At 37.3% G+C, this 24,012-nt stretch overlaps 1 protein-coding gene across 4 annotated transcripts in view; it reads right to left on the reverse strand.

Moving 5' to 3' along the window:
- LOC149654669 (uncharacterized) overlaps nucleotides 1-24,012 on the reverse strand; it is a 47,086-nt gene that overhangs the window by 17,290 nt on the left and 5,784 nt on the right. Inside the window, exons 1-2 of one of the 4 annotated variants that reach the window (XM_089846209.1) lie at nucleotides 9,517-10,168; nucleotides 4,773-5,217 (exon numbers count right to left, since the gene is read on the reverse strand). In XM_089846209.1, the coding sequence (XP_089702335.1) occupies nucleotides 4,773-4,982 (210 nt within the window). In that variant the 5' untranslated portion in view covers nucleotides 4,983-5,217; nucleotides 9,517-10,168. Of the gene's footprint in view, nucleotides 1-4,772; nucleotides 5,218-9,516; nucleotides 10,169-24,012 lie in introns of those variants that run through there. The other 3 variants (XM_089846212.1, XM_089846211.1, XM_089846210.1) reach the window with 3 other exon arrangements.

Consider the following 24,012-nt stretch of genomic DNA (forward strand, 5'->3'; position numbering starts at 1 on the left):
TGAAGCAGTAAAGCTTTGTACCAAGGGGTATTAAAGAGTACTTCAACTTTTTCAGGAACACACTTTTTTCCCACGGTTAAGCACTCAACAGAGACTCTAGACTGACTTATATAACTCATCGAATAAAATCATAAGCCCCCCTACATATAGTTAGCTGCAACACCCCCCCCCCCAACCCATTGACTATAGTCAACATAATCTAAAGGCAAAGGCGGATGAAGACGCAATGTTAAAGAAAGTAGTGATGGGTTTTTAAGAACACTTTCAAATCCTCTTTCCCTTTCAACATCATTTTGTGAAAATAAGAAAAATAAAATGGATTTATAGACTTTTCCATTAATTCCAACAGAGAAGAAAAATCACAAAAGTAGGTTTTGGAAAATCCCTAACTTATTTAAGGTTAAGAATATCATCTTGTCTACGAATTATTAGGCCTAACTGATCTTTCCATCCTCCAGACGAGACTAATAAACTGAGAGAGGGGTAGAGATCTCCACACAATATATACACTGTTGAGCAGCTTGAAAACCAAACAGAGACATACAGGGTGGCTTAGCTATTAGAATACCTCCAATAGCTACGTACAATAACGCAGTTATTCATCTTTCCAATCCTGAAAATTGCTTCTACCGAAATATCTATTCTAACCCAACCCTGAATAAGCAAGCAAAGACCAGCGGGGAAACCTATAGTATACTGGTAAGCATTTGGAAAAACCTTGGGTATTATATTTTGGAAAAAAATGATGTGTGCTGGGATCGAAATGGGGAGTTTTGGAGTTAGAGACAGACAGACCTATACCTTTTTCTAAAACCGACATCACCCCCAACCCAAGACTCAAAAAATGAGGAAACCGAAATTTGAACGGAAGAATGAATGGATGGGGATGAAGGAAAAAGGAAGCGCAAGAGCAGTAACCACCTATCTCGCTAAAAGTAGAATTTTCAACCATTAAGTCCCTGCCATTTTACAAAAACAATTAAAACCCAACCTTCATGTTAACCCCCTTTCAATTTCCTGGACTTATCCAGCCACATACGAACAGTGTCATTGTATTTTCCACTGTCTAAAGTTCATTGTATGGTGCATGCACTTTCCCCCACTCAGTAAAAAAAAAAGAAGTCAGATTTAAAATCAGTCAAAGTCAGCCAATAACATCTTTTTGAAATGAAACCAAACCGATTCCTTGACAGTTTTCACGGAACACATACCATGATACCATACACCGGTTAAAGCGGGGATGATTTACCGTATTTTTCATCTACATCTATCCATCCATTCCCCCAATCGTTCTAGGCCCAAAAAGAAGAAAAAGATTACGCCCTTACTTGGTCTCGTATCGTATCGTTCACCATACCATACCCACTAAAGAATTCATTCGCTAGTACCCCATTAACAAAGTGGAGCGTAGGAAGGCGTCAAAAATAATATAACAAATGTACCTTTCACAACATTGAACATCAGACCACGAAATGTATTATAGAATAGCTGGGGCGAGTTTTTGTAACAGGGTGAATGAAAAATGAAATGTTCCCGCGCGTTTTACGTTTTGACGACGTCGACCAGCCAGGAAGAAAAGATGGAATTGTATCTAATGGACTTTATAATTCTAAAGTGGACCAGAAAATGAACTTGCACTTTCGTGACCAAGAAGTGATATCTAGTTTACTAGGGAGAAAGTATAAGATGCCTAAGTACTGGCGCGCCATAGTCCCAGTCCCCCCTTCAAAATACAAGGGGGGGCGTAAAAGGAGACTGGGGCTATTTCGCAGCCTCTCCTCAGTCGGAAAATACAAGTAATTTTCCCGTCATTCGCGTCGCGCAGACTCGCGCTGACGTGAGTTTTCAAGAACCAATCAGATGCTGGTTGTAATTTAGAGGCAACGGGGATTAACTCCGGACCTACTACGTTTGGACTGGAGATAAAGCTGCTAGAAATGTGGATGAATGAATTTATTCCTTCGCCCTAATAAACTATAGATATCGCTTCTTGTCGCGACCCTATAAACCGTGGAATATTCTTTCAGCTTTTCTATCCCCTATAAGGTTCATATAAAGTCCATGATTGTATCTTAAACCATGGGGTGGCTTGGGTACTATACTACCCCAGCGCAGTAAAATCAATAAAACATTATGGTGGTCCCGAGGTGTTAGAGAGAGCTAGGGGTGCGTGATTCTTGGTGGCGTCTTAAACGACCTGGACGTACCAACCGCCCATTCTGCAGCAGGTACGCAAGAAACCATTCCTCTAACTCTCTTCCCTCTCCTTTTGTTTCCAAAAATAATTTATTCCATAACTTGATAGGATTTTCTTAGCCTAGGGGAGGGGGTCACGCATTAATAAACCAAAACTAATACAGGTAAAGGTAAATTTTTATCGAAATCACGTGAAAATTCAAGTAGTTGGTGATGAATTAGTTATAAACGCGATACTTTGGTAAACAAATTTCGAAACTGACAGTTTTCCCAGACTTTCAAACACCTAATAACGAAAATTTTGTATAATTTTCCCTAATTTCTAGACACCTAATAACGAAATTTACATATTGGCCCCCGTCCCACCAGTGACTTTAGAGGACTTATTTTGAAGTAGGTCATATTAAAACTGTATTTAAGAGAATATTTGGTTTAAGAGATATATGGCGACATTTTGCTTCTAAAGTGCATGACTATAATAAAACATTTCATAAACGTAGGTATTTTCATTTCATTGGAGCCGGCATTGAAGACATTAATTTCACAGCTCGTGAAATTCTACACTCTGGTACAGAATGGATGACCCGGGCCTTGAATTAAGGGTGGGTGTACTGTCTGCAAGGGCGTAGCAAAGAGCGGGCGCGAATTAAAGGTAATGCATTTTTTGGCGCCATAACGGGGAAGGAGAGCCCCGACTCCAACCAGAAAAAAAGTACACGAGGATCACGCTCTTCTTTCATTTCCCATCTTCATCATGGCACGCGCAAAACCTCTTCGTGCAAAGAAGAAGTAGTTAAGCCTCGCCCTTGAAAGATGGCATGCACGTTATACGTTATGTTTCTCTATTCCACCCTCCTAGACCTTAGCCTAAACCCAGAGTCGCGATGCGTTACATTGTACTATCCCAAATAACGAAAAGGTACGCCATCCCCAAGACGAAGACGACGACCTCAATGATCCGGAACCAAGGGTCTTGTCTTGTTCTTGCCACTCTCGCAACCCTATAATACCCCTCAATAAGTATATAAGCATAGAAAGAGTATTTGCTACGAGAGAAACAGCTGCCTTTCCCTTCGAGACATTACATTTTGCAGCGCCATTTTAAAAGATGGCGGCGGATTAGAAAAATCTTTAACAATCCTTACCTACTACTTAAGTGTAACGTTCCTGCAAATTTTCAGCCTTCTACATAAATCGGTTTGGGCTAGGAGTTGAATATCAGTCAGGACGACTTCTATGGCAGACCCATATTTATGAAGAATATTATAAGGTTATGATGGTAGAAGCTACTGTGCTAATGGGATTATGATTTAGTACTGCGCTAAAACCATACGGGGGGGCATGATCCATAATGGGTAACTCATCAGGAAGGTATGTTACCCATAAATTCACACCCCAAAACCAAAAATAGGGCAGCAAATGACACCCAAGAATGTGGTGAGTGAATTTTGACTTAAAAATACCAATCAAGCTATTCATTCAGTACTTTCAAAGTTCTAACATTTACAATTCATCCTTAAAGTAAAAAAAACCCAAAAGAAAATGAAACGCAGAATGAATATTTCGGTATCCCAGTCACCCGTTACTATCTACGGAACAGCCTTAGCAGTGTTGCCAAGGTATTCTCAAAACAGTTCATCAATCCTGAGAATCCTTCTGTCTGGATTCCAAAGATTACAGACTATAATGTAACTTCAAATGCACGTATCTTTTGTGATGGGGATACATAAAAAGTTACGTGGTTTCGCTCCACGGTTCATAAGAGGAACGAAAGACAGACACAGACAGTGTACTGCTACTGAACACAACTTTCTCGCATCAGCGGGCTTTAGTTATTTTTAGGGGATATTTATTCTTTAACGGAAATAAATAAATAAAGCAAAACCAAATGATGAATTTCGAAATTTGAAGGGAGAATGAAACGAATTATTAATTTCAGGTGCTAAGCCTCACAACCCATTGCATATTCCCTATATTTTTGTGGCGAGGGGGCAAAAAGGAAATCTTAATTCATTTCCTGCTGATTAGACCGGGTGGTCTACACTTCCTTCAAAAAGGACCGAATCCACCCCCGCTGTCTACTTAACATTCATTTAAAACTACCCAATGATATACCACCCTGTATACCATTTCTCAAAAAGGTCAAAGTCCTGTAGAGGAAATTGAAATTACATCGGCGCATACATGGTTGGCTTCGTGGGGACATTTTAAATTATCATATCTCTGTCAGACTATAAAACGGTTACGTTTAAAACGCATCAAGAAATCTACAGATTAACTGGACCACTGCTTCTTTTGATTTTGAGGTTGCTTTCGTTTCCTTATAAGTATTTGAATGATTTATGTAGATTAGGTGGTTTCTAACATAGTAAATTGTTCTAGGGCATCGTAAATTCCGTATTTTGTGAATTAAAAGTTTTAAATATATGGAAATTTCGGTGTAATTTTTGTAAACATTAGTTTCTACTGCTGCACCTTAGCCTTATGCCCCCCAAACCCAAGGCCTACATTGGTTAACCGGTTCTTGAAGTAATAAACAAGAAAAGAAATGAAGAAAGTAAAGATTTCCAACAGACCTTGTAGAGAAAGCTGCCCATCTCCGTAATACCCAATGATGAGCCTTTCTTGAAGCAGGCCAAGTAATCCCTGGTCAGGACAAAGAACCGTTCTTTCCAACGACTGAAAAAACGATCCCACTGTTGCCACAGCAATCCTTTCTTCAAGGTGGCAGTCTCCAACTGAGGGGAGTCCTTCGTGGACTCGCTGACCGAACGCGACGTGGTCATACCGGTGCCGGACCACCCGACCCCAGCCTCATCGGGCCTTCTCTCCCGTCGTCACACACGCGCAAAGGCTTAACGCCGCCGCCGACAATAATAATAACGCCAATGACCAAGGCCCGTTCCTCTCGCCGCTATCCCGTCGCGTATAATCCTGATTATATTCCACACCAACAACACCGTTACAGAGTCTGCAGGCCGATCTGTCAATGTTGAACTCAACCATCGTCACTGTTCAAACCTAGAAAGAGCAGAAAGAGAATCAACATACCAATGACATTAGCTTTTGTTTTTATTAGTTCCAAGAAAATTAGGCCTAGTAAGTAGTGAATCACTTGGGCACGTGACCGTGGATAATTTTAATAACGGGTTAGGAGCTTAGTTGATTAGTCATTTGCATCGTAAGTAAAAATAACTTTCTCCTAAGTTAGTGATAATAAAGGTGCAAATTAAGTGTTTAATATGAAGAATTTTGCAAAAGGCGGGGCCGTAGTATCGTCTGCTCGATAAAGGGTTAAAAAATAGAATCCGATGTGTATTTCCAAAGACGTTATAGGGCTTCATAGTTACCAGAAAGACGTCAGATAGGGCTTTAAGTTACTAGTCCAGCACTATAAATTCCTTGATTGTTTGAAGTCATATCTTAATTTAAGTCTTTATTGACCATATACCCATCAATGTCCCGTCTTAAGACAACAATATGGTGCAACACGTGACTCTATCTTACCTCCAACTTTTGAAGGGTTAAAAATCAATGGACAAGAGTATAACTTAGTAACTTGGACTATTATTAACTTATGCCATTTGAGTCGTCTAGCGAGCGAAGAATATCTTTTAGCAACAAGATAAAACTTGATTATTTTAAAAGCGGTTCCTAACATTTTTGATTACTAACAGTAAGCGGTATTTCACTTCCGGTTATTTAAATTTGAGTCTATACTCGGAAACGGAATCCTAGACCTAAGACGGAACTAAGTATAATTGCAGCCATATTCCGTTTCATTCTTACAAGTGAACAAAATTCCCTATTGTCTAATATAAATTTGATTCCTATTTAGAGTGCAATAGGAAAATGTCCCATTTTCGATATTTACGACTCCTTACGTCAACCGGGGACGGTTTTAGCTATCCCAAGCGGAGAGTTCAGTAAACTCAATGAAATTCCTATAGAATAATTTAGGAAAGAGGGTTATGTAAACGCATTGCATATTCCCATTGGGACGGATCCCCCATAGAGACGGTTGAGAACGAAAGGGGTTAATTGTCCCCCCGGCCATAGCAAAGTTTGTGTCGTCGCATTTTCACGATTATTATATTTTTCCCAAGAGAAAATGTGATAAATATCATAGGGTTCTTCGGTATTAACCGCGAGCTGCATCATCTCCTGCCTTCCTCGTCATTAAAAGTATTTAAAATGAAACATAGTCTGGCTTTACGACTAAAATAGTGTAAGACGAAAATTTTATATTAATTTCTAGAGACTATGAAAATACAGATTTTTAAGAAAGCAATTTCAAAAGGAGCTCGGGAAATTTCTTTTTAAGGATCTTAACGATGGGCGGAAAAGAAAGTTAATAACGTTAAATGTAAGATTATTATCATAAGGTTATAAATTAATAAGTTAGAAACGGACCTCAAACCCTTTATCAAGTTAAAGTTAACTTTGTTAATATTAAAAGCTACCAAATTCCAAAATAACTAATCAAGATAAACTCTGAACACAGCGACTACATACAGACGGACAAAACCAGGTCTTCCTTGACTATTACATACATTTGAACAACCTTTGCCAAATTACGAATCATGGTATTTAATAATAAACCCTACTACACCGTTACATATAGACGGACAAAATCGCAGCTTAATAACACCAACCTCTATAACTTACGAGGCCATAAAGTCACTAATTACTTAAGTAGTACTCATATTCTCCAGGAAGAGCCCCATCACAGCGTTACATACAGACAGACAAAACCGTACCCATTTCTTACTAAAATAACACCAATCCCTGGCACGCTGTATCTCCATAATTTACAACACTTAAAAAGAGGCGCTTATACCCCATGGAAACCCATCTTTAAACCATAAGAATTTCACCATGCATTCTCGACACAGTTTCGAAACCCGAGAATTTAAGAGCTTGAATATTTCTGACATTACTGAAGGAATATTTATTCTTAAACAGAGTTGTAAAACCGTTGGAACATCGTTACGTCGCTGGTTCGGTTGCGCCTATAGATCTTTCTGGGGCGCTAAGGAATTTTTAGCATTCCATTTTATTTCGTTTTTCGCTGTAGCAAAGTTTTTTTACGTTTACGGTACACCCTTTACCAGATAGAAAAATTCTCGCTTGCAAAAACAGCTGAAAATGTTGGTCGTTTCTTAAAATAGAGCGATGTATTCAGCGCGTTCAGTGCGAGGAATGGAAGGAAACCGGGTTACTAAGGGCATGCATGGGTCATTAAATGAAATATTTTTCAAACGCTTTAGACGATTTCTAACTCAAACTAATAAATTCAGGGTTCGGACGAAATTTTTATATTTAAAATCCCTATCCCTGACTTTTCTAGCTTATCCCTGAGCAAATTTTGCCAGTATATGCCCTGACCATTTTAAGTACGTATTTACTAGACCCCACTTCATGAAAACACCTGCAGCTCAAAGCATGGTTTGATATACCAAAGAAAATCCCTGACATATCCCTGAATTTTTAGGAAGAAACTTGAAATCCCTGACTTATCCCTGAATTTTTAGGAGGAAACTTGAAATCCCTGACTTATCCCTGAATTTTTAGGAAGAAACTTGAAATCCCTGACTTATCCCTAAATTTTTAGGAAAAAACTTGAAATCCCTGACTTATCCCTAAATTTTTAGGAAAAAACTTTAAATCCCTGACGTTTTTCCCCCTTTTCCAAATCCCTGACTTATCCAGGTTATGTACGAACCCTGAAAATTCATTTCCTCTTCAGGGTTCATAAACGAAAAGCTTTTAAAAATATATCCCGCTTTCCATATTGTTACTAACCCTAGCTGTGTTCCTTATACAGAATATTATATTAAATATATTATATTCTACATGGCTTCCGGGAAGTTAGAATATCACTATATACTTCTATTTATTTATTATCACATTTCAATATTATTATTTTTTAAATTTCCTCTTCTGTTACGTCGTAATTTTCAAAACGTAACAACTATCAAGGACTTTAAAGGGAATTGTATTAAATATTTATGGAATATGGGGCAGCATAATGTACTAGCGTGAACGTTTACTTTGGTACCGTACTGTTTTTTGTACCTTGAAAGAGCTACAAACGCGACTGGAATTTAGAATACACCTTTATGAAGATGGTTGGTTATCTTCCCTTTATTTTATCATGACATTATAATGACGGGAAAACCCCAACGAAATTATTAAATTTTGTTGAAAAATCGACGTATGTTTAACAAAAAAACTATAATTTCTGCGTATCTCTACTTGCCTTGGACTAATCCGTAATTAGTCTTCAGATAATCTGAGTGCTTAGCCCCTCTAATTTTAAACCAGGGTACACCTGATGACCGTTTGACCTCTCAAGAGTAATTTACGGGGACTTTTAAACGATCTCAAACGTTTTTACAAGGGATTTGTCTTCTCGGAGTTAAGCCTTGCCCATGACAGTGAAATCCTTGGGGACTGTTTATAAATCACGTCATGCTACAGTAACAAGCTTGGCGTAAGCGAGGGGTCAGTCACTCAAAAGTAATCGGTATAAAAGAGATCACACGCTGTAACCTTCAGAATGACTACACGTAACCCTTAATTAGTGTACAGGCATCGGTGATTAGACCCTCGATGTCCAAAATTTTGGGACAACTTGTTATCTACAAAATCAATTCGTCACGTCTACGAAAAACGTGACGTAATTGATGTACGGCCCCTTAGTAACTCATTAGCCTTGAGTTCCGTTTTTATTTTTGTACACTGTGTATTTCCCTCTTGCTTAAAATAATAAGGATGTTTAAAGGTTGCTAAGCCTAACATTGCTGTATTTAAGTACCCCTTTCATGACATTTCCCACTCTAGTTACTAACAAGAAAAATAAATAAAAATCAACTCTGTATAACGGCAGATAAGACTCGTCGTCGCGTTTTCAATATTTTTTCCTTCTAAAGAAAATACGTTGCTAAATTAAAACGGGTTGGGTTTATTTGGCTCAACAGAGAATCCAGGTCGCGTTGCTAACTTTACAAAAATGATAAAAATATTAAAATATAGTTTTAATATTCCTTTAGAGTCCAGATAATGTCATTAGCGACAGTGGCCAGGCGTCGTTAATCAAAATTAATCGCTTAAATAACACCTTTAGCATGAACTAACAACGTTACACGCGGTGAATTTAATTAGACAAAGGCTTAACGAAGTTTTGAACTATTTTTCAGGTTCAAGGTCATCCCTATAGCAACAGGCCTACAAAAACGTACAGGTCGTATATCGTAGCTAAGCCTAACTTTCAAACACATGATTGCGCTAATGACCCAAAATAAGGGATGAACTTACATTGATGGGTATTATCTCGGATGATTTTGTGTTGTAAAGCCATGACAAAGGGTCGCGTATTCCGCATAAAGATAGAAGGAAACCGACCAATGACCCCGTAGATAATTTGGCGCGTTTTTCCGGGCGCAACAAAACAAAATTGACCAACGGACGTCGACGTCAAAAAACAAGTTAGAATAGAACAACAGACCGGTACGGCGATAGGGCTAACGACAACGCGGAAACTAAAACCACCTGAGCCTTTTACGGCCAAAAAACAAAGAAAATAGTACGTGCAAAGGGGGGAAAACTTCGATTTTTGCGTTGGCTCTAGGATTAGGGGCGCCCGCGCTGAACGCTTCCCCTTCGAGCAGAATACGAAAAGCTCTCGCGACGGAAGATGGACGAATCCATTTTACGAAGACAACGGCAACATTTTCTGGCGCGAAACAACACGATAACGCGGGAAATAAACAACCCGCCAAAATGAACAAAATTACATCCAAAAAGTTAAAATTTCCGTGCGCGTGAACTTTACGAAAAAACCGCGGGAAAAAAGGCTTCCACGGATGACTCACTCGCGAAACGAGAGCGAAAAGGCGCGCTACCAACCTCCCGCATACACTGTGCGATAATAACGGAACAGAGAACGGGCCATAGCGCGCGCTCAGCAGCAGCCTCAGCTTTGCCGTGGTCGACTACCGGTGACGTCACCAGATTAGAGGGGATGAAAAGCGCGCGCCACTCTCTCTCTCTCTCTCTCCCGCCTTTTCAAAGATTGCGGGATTTTTTCTTTCAATCTTTATTTTCAGGGGTAATTTCTTGCGTAATAAAATTTAAATAAAAAAAATTTACCAATTCTATCTGAAAGATTAAATTTGTGATCAAATTTCCTGACACTATTATTATTAAATTATAGTTTATGAGTCAGAATTTATAAATGGTTTTATGGGTGTTTTGAAAACCGGTATTTTTTGGTAAAATGACTTATAGAAGGGGGTGTTTTACGACGGGAAAGTAATTATTACAGTTGGCGGCAGATTTCCACGTGATTTGTATGATGTCATTCATAATAAATAAATAAAGGGGAGATCTAAGAAAGCTTACAATCGGTTAAGAAACCCTGAATTTTTTAAAAAAAATTTGCAAAGATAACATCATTTTCCAAAACAAGATTTAAGGGGTGCCTAAAAAAGGTAGGGTGGAACTAAAATTTAAGTATGATTACAGCACGGAAAGAGAAGCAGAGGAAGACACGTAATTTAACCTTAATTTGCGGCTAAACATTCTTTTGAAGTCAGGTGGTTATCTCTCAAGAAAATTGTAAATGAAATTAATGCAATATTTCTAGGAAAGTTCAATTAAATTGATTAGTTATATAATTATGGGTTTAATTAGATTATACTATAATTAGTATAGTAAAAGTTCCAGCTAGGTATAGCCAGAATAAAGGTACTATAGGTCAAAATGTACCAACTTTATCACGTGAGGACGTCATTTTAAACATTTTTTTAAAATAAAAGGAACTAAAACTATCTTTGCTATCAATGTTAAATTTAGTCAAGGACCAAAAACAGAACGAGTTGAATCACTCTTTTCAGAAATACAAACGTAAGAAACCAGTCGCAAAAAACTGCCTAGTAAGCAAAAGCTGGCAAAAATAACAAGAAAACAAATAAAATAAAAATTGAAACAAAAAAATAAAGGTCAATCCCCACGCGCCAAGACTCCCTAAACGCTTCGCGGACCAACGGATAGCGAATGGAATGCATCTCCCAAAATAAAAAGGAAAAAAAAACAACTAAATTCTAAAAAAGAAAAAAGTACTTTTTTCGTTAAAACAAGTCGTACCGATTGAAAAGAAGCTCAAGTGCAAACTGGATGGGATCTTTAGAGGCTGAGGGATGATAAAGGGGAGAAATCTGCAGCCTAGAACGTTCGTACGTACGTACGAAGAATTTGAAACAAGTTGTCGTAGCCGCCGCATCGAAAGAGAATTTACGTAAGGGAAGCTCGGGAGCCTGCAACCAAGATTGGGATCCTTGGAGGCTGAGCGGGAGAAATCTCCATCCTCCGGCGGCGGCATCCTAGGACGGTTGGAGGAGTGTTACTGCAGCTACTATTCATCGACCGCTCCGCTGGTAGCCCCCTTTTCGAATCCCTGAACTTGGGCAAGCAGGGTCGACGTACCCAAAAAGATAGCAGAGTGAACCCCCATCCCCCTCTTCCACTTTTCTCCGATGGATGCTCTTCCTCATGGTAACTTCAAACCCGTTTGTCAATGCGGAGGAAACTAAGGCATACTCTGTGCCTAGCGCCTAGCATAACCTAACCTTGCCTGCAGGCTTGGGTTGAGTGGGTTTCAAGTAGAAATGCAAGTTCAAACCTTTAGAGAAACTTGTCAGAAGACCTAAAACCCCATTACATTTACCAGCACCAGGTGTTGCCCAATACGAAATCTAGTCTATTAGTATATTGGACCAGTTTTATATAGAAATAATAACAGATAACTGGTAATATTAAAGTTATCTCTGATTGGTCATATAGCCAAGAACTTATTTTCGGCTAGTTCTATTTGTCATTGACTCATTGCTAATACGTCATGTGTTTTCACTCACTTGATAAACATACCACATCACATCATTCTACGACCGTTCAAGTTGCATTTCTACTTGAAGAAGTTCATGGACAACTAGGCCCGACCAAAGGTTACCCTGGCCATTCTTTGCTGTCAGTTTATGGCAAGGTTCGACTTCCTTGGAAGGCCCCTACTTATCAAGAGATTGCAAACTAAGAGTGACCCCAGATAAAGGAACGATTAAAAAGGAAATATTCGTTATATGGACCTCGGAAGTGGCCATTTTTGGGAGGGATTATTAGATCAGAGCAGAGAAAGTTTTTGGTTCCTTTTCCGCGAAATGAGAAAGAGAGATCTGGGAATTTCATTCAAGCGAAATTAAGAAGAGTGACCTCTGTACATTAATTATCATTTCCTTGAAAATTATATCTCGCCCCCCCCTCCTAACTTAGTTGGAAAATTTTACAGTCTCTAGTGTAGAATTACCCAAGTTTAAAGAGATTATGAAATGTAGGCTACGATTGTCAAACGTGAAATGAGTTGGATACAATTGTCGCACGTGAAATGAGTTGGATAAAATTGTCGCACGTGAAATGAGTTGGATATAATTGTCGCACGTGAAATGAGTTGGATATAATTGTCGCACGTGAAATGAGTTGGATATAATTGTCGCACGTGAAATGAGTTGGATATAATTGTCGCACGTGAAATGAGTTGGATATAAGTGTCGCACGTGAAATGAGTTGGATATAAATGTCGCACGTGAAATGAGTTGGATATAATTGTCGCACGTGAAATGAGTTGGATATAATTGTCGCACGTGAAATGAGTTGGATATAATTGTCGCACGTGAAATGAGTTGGATATAATTGTCGCACGTGAAATGAGTTGGATATAATTGTCGCACGTGAAATGAGTTGGATATAATTGTCGCACGTGAAATGAGTTGGATATTATTGTCGCACGTGAAATATGTAAGCTATAATTGTCGCACTGCATTACTACTTACTAATTCATGATCTTCTAAAAATAGACTAATCTAAGCCTGATTTCAATTTATTTTCTAGGCTTAGCTATAGAACGTGAGATAGCGGATATATAGTAGTAAAAAAATATTTTTAGTGCTTTGAGAAAATATTCATTTCTTTTATAAAGGGTAAAATTGCTATTAAGGTTCTATTAAAAATCGCGCCGCTAAAAAATGAGCCCACTCAAAAAAGGCCGGGGAACGAAACTGGTTCTGAATAAAACGAAACGAAATTATCTTCGGAAATTTTCCTCGGAATATGTGGGAAGGTTTTTTTTTTCAAAGTTTTTGAAGGTAACTTGCCAAATTTTATTTTTTAAATAATTTCTTTTAAAAATAAAAGAGAAATGGTTATTATCTATTCTATTCAGTCAAAAAAGGGGTCGATTGCGGTATAAACCAAACTGCACCGAGGGGTTCGACATCGAAGAGGTAATCCAGGAATATGTGTTGAAATAAAATATGAATTTTGCAGAATGTCGAACCCCTTAGGACTAGGTTTGAATAACAGTAAAGAAAAAAGGGTTCCATTTTGTTTTGCCCTCAAAATAACGACCTCAAAGTCAAGGATAGTGTTACGTAATGACGGAAGAAAACGGTCATTAGGCTTAAATAGCATCCCCTTCGGTCATTTCTCAAAAAACCAAACAAATTCTTAAAACTGACTAAATAAATTAAGATAATAATAATCTCAACAGAGTTTAGCTATAAAAGGACGAGTTCAATTTGAAATATGATTTCAAATTTAGCGCGTGAGTGGTTCGCCGGTTCGGTCTCGACTATAGGAGACGTAATTAAATTCAAAATTCCACCATGAGTGGGTGAATAGTAATGACCGATAAATTTGAAGTAGAAAAGCCCATGAAACGGTCAAGATAGTAACAAGATACGGGGGCGATTGGTGTTAAAATTCTATAATACACCTTGAGGACGTTTTTCGACTCGTGTCTCGCAGCTTATAGTGGGTAGATCATACCAAGAAAGATAACCAATTCAGTTTAAAATTATTTCCGAAAGCTGAGAAACACATATCAGAAATTACCGCAGGATAGGGTTAAATCAAAACCCTATATTTTTCATCATAAGTATGGGTCTGTTGTAAGGGGTAATGAATTCCAACAAAAATACTACAGCGCCATCTTCATATGAAAGGTTTCTAACCTAAACAGGAATAAAATAGAGGTATGGCCTACTGCTATTTAAATTCCTTACGTGGGTCGCGTTACCAGAAGAGATGGAGATCACAGTAGGTGATAAATCGACACCAGGAGGCGCTTCTCTACCATTTAATAGACTACATCAGACGACAGAGCCCAAGTTCACTACACGCGGGAGGCAAGCTAACTCGCACTCCGTGGCCCCGCCCCTGTGGGGTTTGGTTATCTTCAGGAATTAATTATACTGCAATACTTATAAAGAGAATTACAGGGTTATGATTAAAATTATACCAACCTACACAACACAAGATAGCAAGTTAGCAACTAACCTTCGTACAAAGCGAAGGATGCGACTGATAATTGATAAGAGATGAGTTCATAATGAAATAGACTGAATTCAAAATCTTGGAAATAAATCTTACTTAAGTTAAATGTTTCTAGAGCATAATCTCTCGTCATCTAGGCGACTTACTTTATTGTCGTCAAATAGCTAAACCACTCTGTATGTAAGACAAGCTGCCGGATGTTGGCATAATTACGTTATTGCGAAGAGAGGGAAATTGAGTGACGCAGGAAATGTCAAATTTCGACTAACTAGATATCAATCGAACTATGAATAGAAGGCGAGAAAAACAACATCACGGAATCCATGGTGTAGTATTACTCTACGTGGGTGAACAGCGTGATCATTCTACTTTTCTTACTAATTAAAATTAAATTCAAAATAAATTAATTTATAGAAAATAATTTCGAAATAAGTGTATATTAATGTCGAAAGGACGCACCTGCGATCATGAGGAAGGAAATACGCATTAATTTATAATAAATAATGTGAATTTTCATGGAAATTAATGAGAAAATCTAAGAGTATCATAAACCAAAGTCGACCTTCCTTTTCCAGGGAGTAATATGGTACAAATTTCAGGATATTATTGTCCCTATGTAATTTATCATTATATTTATATTAGTGCATATCATGATCATACTTGATTTGTTTAATGAGAAAAGCTAAGAGTATTACTAAACTCACCTCGATATTCCTTTTCCAAGGAGTAACATGGTAAAAATTACATTATATAATTGTCCCTAAGTAACTTATCATTATATTTATATTAGTACATAGCATGATCACACTTGATTTGTTTAACGAGTAAAGCTAAGAGTATGACTAAATCATCCCTTTCCAAGGAGTAAAAAAAAAATAAATAATAAAAACCCCAGAAATTTCAGGATATTATCGTTGCTAAGTTATTTGTCATATTACTAAGTATGGAGGCACGATTTTGCTTTGTTGTGGGATAAAAATTTTACTTTTAGAAGATCAAAATCACCCTAAATGGTTTTCAAATTTCTTTGCTTAACAATTTATATAAAACATCCGATTTAAATCGCGCCGTCTGGTGTCATTTACAGCTCACGAATTTTCCCGCCCGATTTTTATCTCAAAGAGAAGTCAAAATGTAATATATTCCTCAAAAAATATGACATATCATTGAGATAATATCTAGCGCAAAATAAAGTAGATTCCAGAGATTCGGAAAGTCCTCGTGAATTCCCAAATTTATAAACCCAATGATAATATACTACAGGCATCGAAAACAAAATATCTTTTGGTTTATCCCTGATTTTAGAACCAATAGGCTGCAGTTTTTCAAAAGGGGGAGGGGCGTAGTATCGACATATACGCCAAGACAAGAAAGACGTTAGAATGGGATGGGCTTCGACGTTACCAGTCCACCACCAAATTTGGATGGTCCTTACTATTCACATTTCTATGGTTAGATCCTACTACACTATAAAAGCTCGCCAATTCCTAAGGTATATTTTCTATGCCACTGCAATATCTCGTCACAGTAAAGGGAGAAAAATTTATATTTATTTAAAGTATAGTGAAAAACTCTACTTGAGAGTCTCTTTAAATTTTAAATTCCGATAGCAAAGGCGCGCTATGTAGCGTTATCATGGGAGTTTCCCGCCAAAAATATTATAAATATATGATGCCCCATTAGGATTAATAAATTTCACTATGCTTCAAGACCGTCGTCGTCGAAAGAAAACGCTAGGAAATTCTAAAAATTTTCCCGCGTTTTCAGTATATATATTAACGTCTCATCTTCAATATACTGTATAGTTTCAGCCATGGGTAACGTTATTTGGAAATTTTCTCGCGTTTTCAGAATATATTGTCTCATCTTCAATATACTGTATAGTTTAAGCCATGGGTAATGTTATTTGAATACACGGGTCCTCCCTTTGACTATGGTGTGATCTAACCGTGAGAGTCTCTCTAAAAAATGTTTCTTAAAGGGAGAAAATAACTTATGGCGGTTGTTTCAGAGCAAAATAGACGTATGATTTAATGTTATATTATTTCAAAATACGTGGTATTTGCTGTAAAATCGTATCAAGGTTTTAATAAAGACCAATAAGGGAATGCGAAAGTAATTATGGGATTAAAATATTTCACCCTTCCTTTAACCAACAAGTCGGGAACAACAGCGACAGCAACTACTACTACTACAACTTCACCAACAGGAGTTAAAGTAATACCCTAAAAAAATACGCGATGTAGCTAAAAATTATTTTTTCTTCTTTTTTTTTGTTGAAATATTGTAATATAATAAAAGAGATGCCTTATTTTTAACATCATACCAAAAAATCCCGGGTTTTTTTTTAAGCTCGAGAAAATAAAATATCTCTTGATTTCTGTTTACAAAACAACACAATCATTAATAAGCTTAAATCCACGAGAAAACTAATTTGTTTTTAAAACAAACAAACAGAAATAAACACGCACCCCGAGATAATTAATTTCCCAGAAATAAAAACAACAAACGAGAACTCACCAAAATTAAAAAAAAAAATAAAGAAAAAAAACGAAATAATAATATTATAATTAGAAAAAAAATATATAGGAAAAGCAATTAATTTTCCATCATAACCGTAAACCAAACACACAAGTCTAGACCATTTTCCGACATTTTATTTTTTCGCAGTTCCCATAGGAAAAAATGCGACAAAATAAAATAAAAAAAAATAAGAAGAAACATTTCTAGGAAATTATAATTTTGAAAAAGGGGATGAAATTTTTTTAATATTATTAATTTTTTTATATAAGGATACGTTGGGCTAGAATTTCAATTTTTGATTTCTTTTTTAATCAAAAGAGTGTATCAAATAATGTGAATATATCAAAATTGGAACCAATATTAAAGGAGATACGAGTACAATTATGTTTCCGTAATGGCTGGCACTACGCGTTAGGTTTTCCCGCCCACAAGAACTGGGGAGCGCCCCTATTGGACGAAATAGTCAGGTGGTACTAGGCGCCCAATAGGGAAGGTAAAAGAGTGTATCAAATAACGTATATATATGAAAATTGGAACCTTGTTTCTGTGTACAATATTAAAGGAGATACGAGTACAAGTTTCCATAATGGCTGGCACTACGCGTTAGGCTTTCCCGCCAAGCACTCACTGGGGAGCGCCCCTATTGGACGAACCAGTCAGGTAGTACTAGGCATCCAATAGGGAGGGGTACTTCCCAGTAAGTTCTTGGACGGAAGCCTAACGTGTAGTGCCATCCATTACGCCGGAAACTTAAGCTCTAGCTCTCTCAGTAAACATGTAAAAGGAACAGCTCGAATTCAGAGGAATTCACCACCACAAAACAAACTAGGCCTAGATGGAAGTATCGATTACTTCCGAGGAAGCTTCCTTACAGAACAGATTCCCCTTATCGTTTCTTGCGTTCCAAGAAAACAGAAAGGGTATAAAATCTTATTTCTTATCTCGAAATAAAGGGAATTTGTACGGAATGTTTTAACATATAAATGCGAATGCCTTTTTTGGTCTACCAGTAATAACAATCCATGATTCAAACCAAACCATTTGGTTTGGTTTCATATATTTTTGTTTTGGAATAACTAAATTTTGCATCGAAGTAGAGATGCCGAAATTAATCGAAGTATATGGTGATGTAAATAAAATTAAATATGCCTAAGATATGTTTGAGATTCTGAAATGAATTTTGAGATTTCGATTATTATTTTTTAATTTAATCTGGAAGGAATTTTGAAATTTAAGATTTTTAAATGAAACTATAAGGGATTTATGATTTCAGAAATAATTAATTTTGAATAAAATTTCCAAGATTTTGAATAGAATTTTAAGATTTTGAGTAAAATTTCCAAGATTTTGAGTAAAATTTCCAAGATTTTAAACCAAATTTCCCAAGAATTTGAGTAAAATTTTCATGATTTTGAACCAAATTTTCAAGAATTTGAAAGGATTTTCATTCGAAGAGTTCGAATGACTTTAAAGAAATCTTTAAGGAATATCAGGCATAGGTTTAAATTTTCTAACGCCACGTACTTTAAAGAAGTCCGGAGTACTTCACTCAAAAAGAAATGCTGCGCCCGTAATTTATAAAAACATCTTATATGAAACAAATCTCAATATTTCTCTTCAAAAAAAGATCAAATACGTCATATTTTCCTACTCCGTAAAAAATTTCACAGGTGAATGAATCAGATCTGAACCGATATCCATCAGAAAAAAAACCAACCTCTCTCTGAATATTTCCCAAAAAATATATATCTCTCTCTTCCATTCCAGCTCTACGAAGAAACAAACAGCTCAATGAGAAAATAGTCTTTGAGAGGCTTGCTTTGCCTGCAAACCTATCATAGAAAAACCTAAAAAATACGGTAAACCAAGCGACTCAAAAACTATAGTACTACAACATCCCCGACCTCTAAGGCATAAACCTTGAGAATAAAACTTTAAAAAAATGCCAATATTGGAAAAAATCTGGAGATTTTTAAGAGAAAAGTATAGTCGAGCGTGGAACCACTTGATTTTCCCAAAAGACTCTATATATATTCAACCAATACAATCCCTATACGCGAACCCGAGTCTTAGTGAAGCTTATACCAAGAGTAAATCAACAAGGAGTAAGAAACTAATATCTACTATTATATTTATACATAAAGGGCATGCCCAATGCAAAACCCTCAGCTTTAGCTGTAAAGGAAGCATTTTAGTACGCCTTGACTCCAACAAATATGGTATAAAGTAAAGGTTTCAAAGGTTGGATGGAGGGGTTACTGCTCGGTGTGTGTCAGTGTCAATCTAAGAGAGTTCAAATTCAATAGAAACCAATGATATCTCCCAGCAATGGAAATACAAATACATACATGGATCATGAATGCATACAGCTACTAGGAATGAACCATATGTTGGTTTATTCCTATGCGGGTTTTGTGGGCGGGGCTTGAGAACTTACTACGCGTCACGCCTTGCATAATTCTGACGTATTTATTAAATATGGTTCCATTGGTTGGTATAGCAATTACGCTTAAGGTACAACAGGCAATGAGATAGATTATAAATTCGCCAGGTAAAATTCATCATACATAATCATAAGTCTATAGCTCCTCCCATAGAATCCGCCTAAGATAAATTGAGAAGATCATGGCACGTACACAATGATTCCAATTAACTGTATGCATCCCGATACACATATATAGACAATGGAAATCATCTTTTCCAACAAAGAAACTTGTTCCCTGAGGGTAAGGAGCTGGGAGGAAGATGGTTGGGTCGCCTACAACAAGAGAGAGATAGAGAGAGAGAAAGAGAGACAAGATCTGGAAGAAAAATTGGGGGAACATATTAAGCCGATCATATTCTATTTGACGCACTTGCGTTGTGTATGTATGTATGTACCACCACATATATATCACCACTAAAAATAAGTCCCAAAAAATATGGAATCGATCGTTGGTTTTAGAAGAGATGGAGAGGGAACAATACATAATCGGATATATATGGAAAGATGGCGAACAACTATACCAAAGAAAACTGTAGTGACGAGACCATAAAAGCTTAAAGTCCACAGGATATAGAAACAAGGTGGCTTAAATGGTTTTAATAGCACTTTAACATTTCATTACGTGCATGTGAAGTGTCCAACCATTTTAATTAAAAATTACCTATTATTATGGAGGTTAATTGTTCCGAAGCACAGTGGGACTGGACTGCGTTGGAGTGTTTTACGTATGACCCCTTTATTAAATTAGAATTGTCTTTAGGTTGGTTTCTTAGTTAATTAAATTTAAGGGATCATTAGTAAATTACTCCAATTTTTATAACTTAATTCTTTAGCGGGTGTCCTTTGAGTGGCAAAAAAGTCAACGAAGTTCGACTCATTGTATACTTCGGTTCTACCATTGTCCCTTTTGGAACACATTGTATACTATTGTTACTTATATGCTAATTGGAAAACTATAGCTACATAACGATTAAATTCCAATAAATAGTTTAGCAGAATCCCAACTGAATTATCGAATTCAAATTAGGATTTTAGTATATGTCAGTTAATCCGTATATGACTCAAGGCAACTATGAAATCTACCTACTATCAGTAATTCTATACCTTAAAGTAGCAAAACTATAATTTCTAACGTATTACCTTAACAAATGCCTCAACTCATTAAAATAAACAGAATCAGTACAGCTCTCTATCCAAAGAAGCTATTAGTAGAGAAAGAGACCAAGATTTGGGAGCAGAGTTGGCCGGGTGTAAGTCGTAAAAACCATACACTGGACACAACGAAAAAAAACCTTTTATCAACCTCCAGAGTGCCTAGCTCACTTTCCGTTAAATCTATTTACTCCTGATACAATTCCTACTACCGTCAATAATATACAATCCCCAAAATAATCTCTTGTATAGTAAACGAACCTAAAAAACAACTCTAGAATCCTTTGGCAGAAAAAAACCTAAGTCGGAAAAAGAACAATCCCTTACGCTAAACTAAATCGAAATGGATCGTCGACCCGGCGGCCCAGAGCTCTGCTCTTGTCCAACCAAGACTGCCTTCAAGCCACGACGGACACCAGGGAAAACAAAGACAAGATACAACACACACACACACACATTCGAAGAAAGACAAAAAAGTACAGAAACTAGAATCGTAATCGCGTCTCCTAAGCCTTGGTCCTATAGAGGGAAAAGGTGCTTGTTTTATCGACCTAGGTCTGCATCCCAACCAAAGACGAAGAAAACTCTAAAAAAATATTTTAAGAAATTTTTTGATGAATTGTTACAGCCAAAGACAAACAAAAATAACAGACTGTTATTTACCACCGTTGATATAAGCCTTAAGTATATCAAGAAGCGATATCTAGTTGATTAGGAAGAAGGTATAAATTCGCCACATTTATAATCTACCTTTCTCTCCAGGAGTCCAAACGTAGGTCCGGAGTTGATCCCTGCCTCTAAATTACATCAACCAGCGAGATATCTCATCGGTTCTTGAAAACTCACGTCAGCGCGACGCGAATGATAACGAAAATTACTTGTATTTTCCGACTGAGGAGAGTGTAGCGAAATAGCCCGGGCCTCCTTTTACGTCCCCCCTTTGTATTTTGAAAGGGGGACTGGGACTATGACGCGCGAATACTTAGGCATCTAACCCTTCTCCCTAGTAAACTAGATATCGCTTCTTGGTATATAGTGGTCAGATCTCTAGTTTCTTTGACTGTAGACCAATCAGCGCTCTACTACAATGGAATCATGAAGAATGCATAAATCTTATTGAAATCATTGCCCCCAATATCTGAGAAGTTCATTTCAATGCGGGTCAGCTGTCTTGAGTATATACATCCGTAACGCCTCATAATTCTGACGTCGTTCTCAACTGTGATTTCATTGGTTTATAGCAACGCGAGGTCAGAGGTCTTTTAATATTCATAGGTCTTATAAGTGTTTTGGTATCCCAATATTGGCATACGGCTTCCAGAAATACCCCTAAGATTCAGGAGGGTTCTATTTCAACTTGCATATGGAAGAACCGTCACCTTTCGGGGCTCATATCGGGGTTATGTAAATCACAAATGGCTTCGCCCTTGAGAGAAAAGGATTGCTGGCACATTAAAGGCCTTATTTATTAATTTTCGTGAGGGAGGTTATACTGCACGAGAAATGTTGGTATAAAAGGTGGTTAAGGTATATAATTTAAAGTGCGTCATAGAATTTACATATTAGACTCAAAATTGACGATTTCCCCATAGAACATGCACTAAAACTACCCTTTTTTGACAAAGTCCCTCAACCATTTCATCTACTAATTTTTGAGGCTATATATAGTCAAGTACAAATTTGTCGCCTTTGAGCTGGGGCGGGATCGCTGTTGCAACATTATTCCCGCGCGTGCAGGCGATAAATAGTAAATAATTAACAGTATTGAAAGGTGAGAGGCCCCGATGAAAGAGATACTAAAACGAACGACATAACCAACAAATAAACAAAATTTATATTGCGAGATACACGCTTCAGTTTAGGAAATGCATGTTGACAACCACAGTATCCCTTTAATTAAGCTAGGGTATACCCAAAATCTTCATTTATTAAAAGGGTCCTTCTTTGGAGAGTCATATGCACTTCTGGCTAACAGCGGCGGCGGCGAGGGCTGCACTCACTCACACACTCCAGGGTGAAACCTTTGAAATTAAAAGCTTTTCGTCTAATTTTAGGTCGATATAATGAATGGGAAGGGAGGGGGGAGGGGTAAGCTGTGTTTCGTATAAACTAAATGGAATTTCCAGGAACCCAAGGACGTTAGCGAGGATCGAATTTAAGTCAATATTTTGTCCTTAAGAAAGCTTTTAAATTGAAAAGGAGCAACTAGAAATCCTAAACCTTAATCTAAAGAAGATAAAAATCAATTAAAGACATCTTATTGTCATCCTTTTTAGTGCTCAAAACAGTATTAATTCTATAACATTTTGTCACAAGGGACTCGGTCTAAATAAGTTATGAACAAGAAGCGATATCTAGTTTACTATAGGGAGAAGGTATAATATGCCTAAGTATTCGCGCGTGCCATTGTCCCAGTCCTCCTTTCAAAATACAGGGGGGGGGGACGTAAAAGGAGGCCGGGCTATTTCGCTGCCTCTCCTCAGTCGGAAAATACAAGTAATTTTCCCGTCATTCGCGTCGCGCTGACGTGGTTTTCAAGAACCAATGAGATGCATGCTGGTTGTAATTTAGAGGCGGAGGGGATTAACTCCCGACCTACGTTTGTTTGGACTGGAGATAAAGCTAGAAATGTGGATGAATGAATTTATTCCTTCTCCCTAGTAAACTAGATATCACTTCTTGTTATGATTCAAGTGTTTTACGCATGACCCCTTAAATTTGAAGTGGATAAAAATGACCTTACCTAATCAACTTGCAAGTGAATTTAAATAGACATGATAATCTCGGACCAGATTTAAAAAGGGTCAAAACGTGACCCATGGCTTTCAAAAGAGAAGTCTTTTGTCGCATTATTTTTAATTACAAAGACTATATAATCGCATAGATACCGCAGGCCTCAAAAATTTAAATATACCGGTAGGAAGCGGCTCTATATAAAGTTTGCAATAAATTAAACTCAGCGACTTTTAAAATTGTGATGACTTTCGGTTCGGTGCATGTCAAATCAAGCCAAAAGGAAACTTTGACTAACGAGGGTCTCTGATAATATCTAATGAAATTGAACTAGTATAGAAAATGCAAATATCCATCCATAAGACGATGGCAGGTTTCTAAGCCTGGCTTTACTATCTCTAATATAATAAACACGAGGTGTTTGAGAGAGAGAAGAGGATTATAAAGCGCATATATATATATCGAAACGAATTTTCGGATCTCCCTGGTTTCGTTTAACGCCTCTTGATTGGTTACTTTGTTCTTAACTTTTCACT

This window comes from Phalangium opilio, unplaced genomic scaffold (genome assembly GCF_054372755.1).
Source record: "Phalangium opilio isolate 3A_F unplaced genomic scaffold, DU_Popi_V2 ptg000079l_1, whole genome shotgun sequence".
Taxonomy (NCBI): Eukaryota; Metazoa; Arthropoda; class Arachnida; order Opiliones; family Phalangiidae; genus Phalangium; species Phalangium opilio.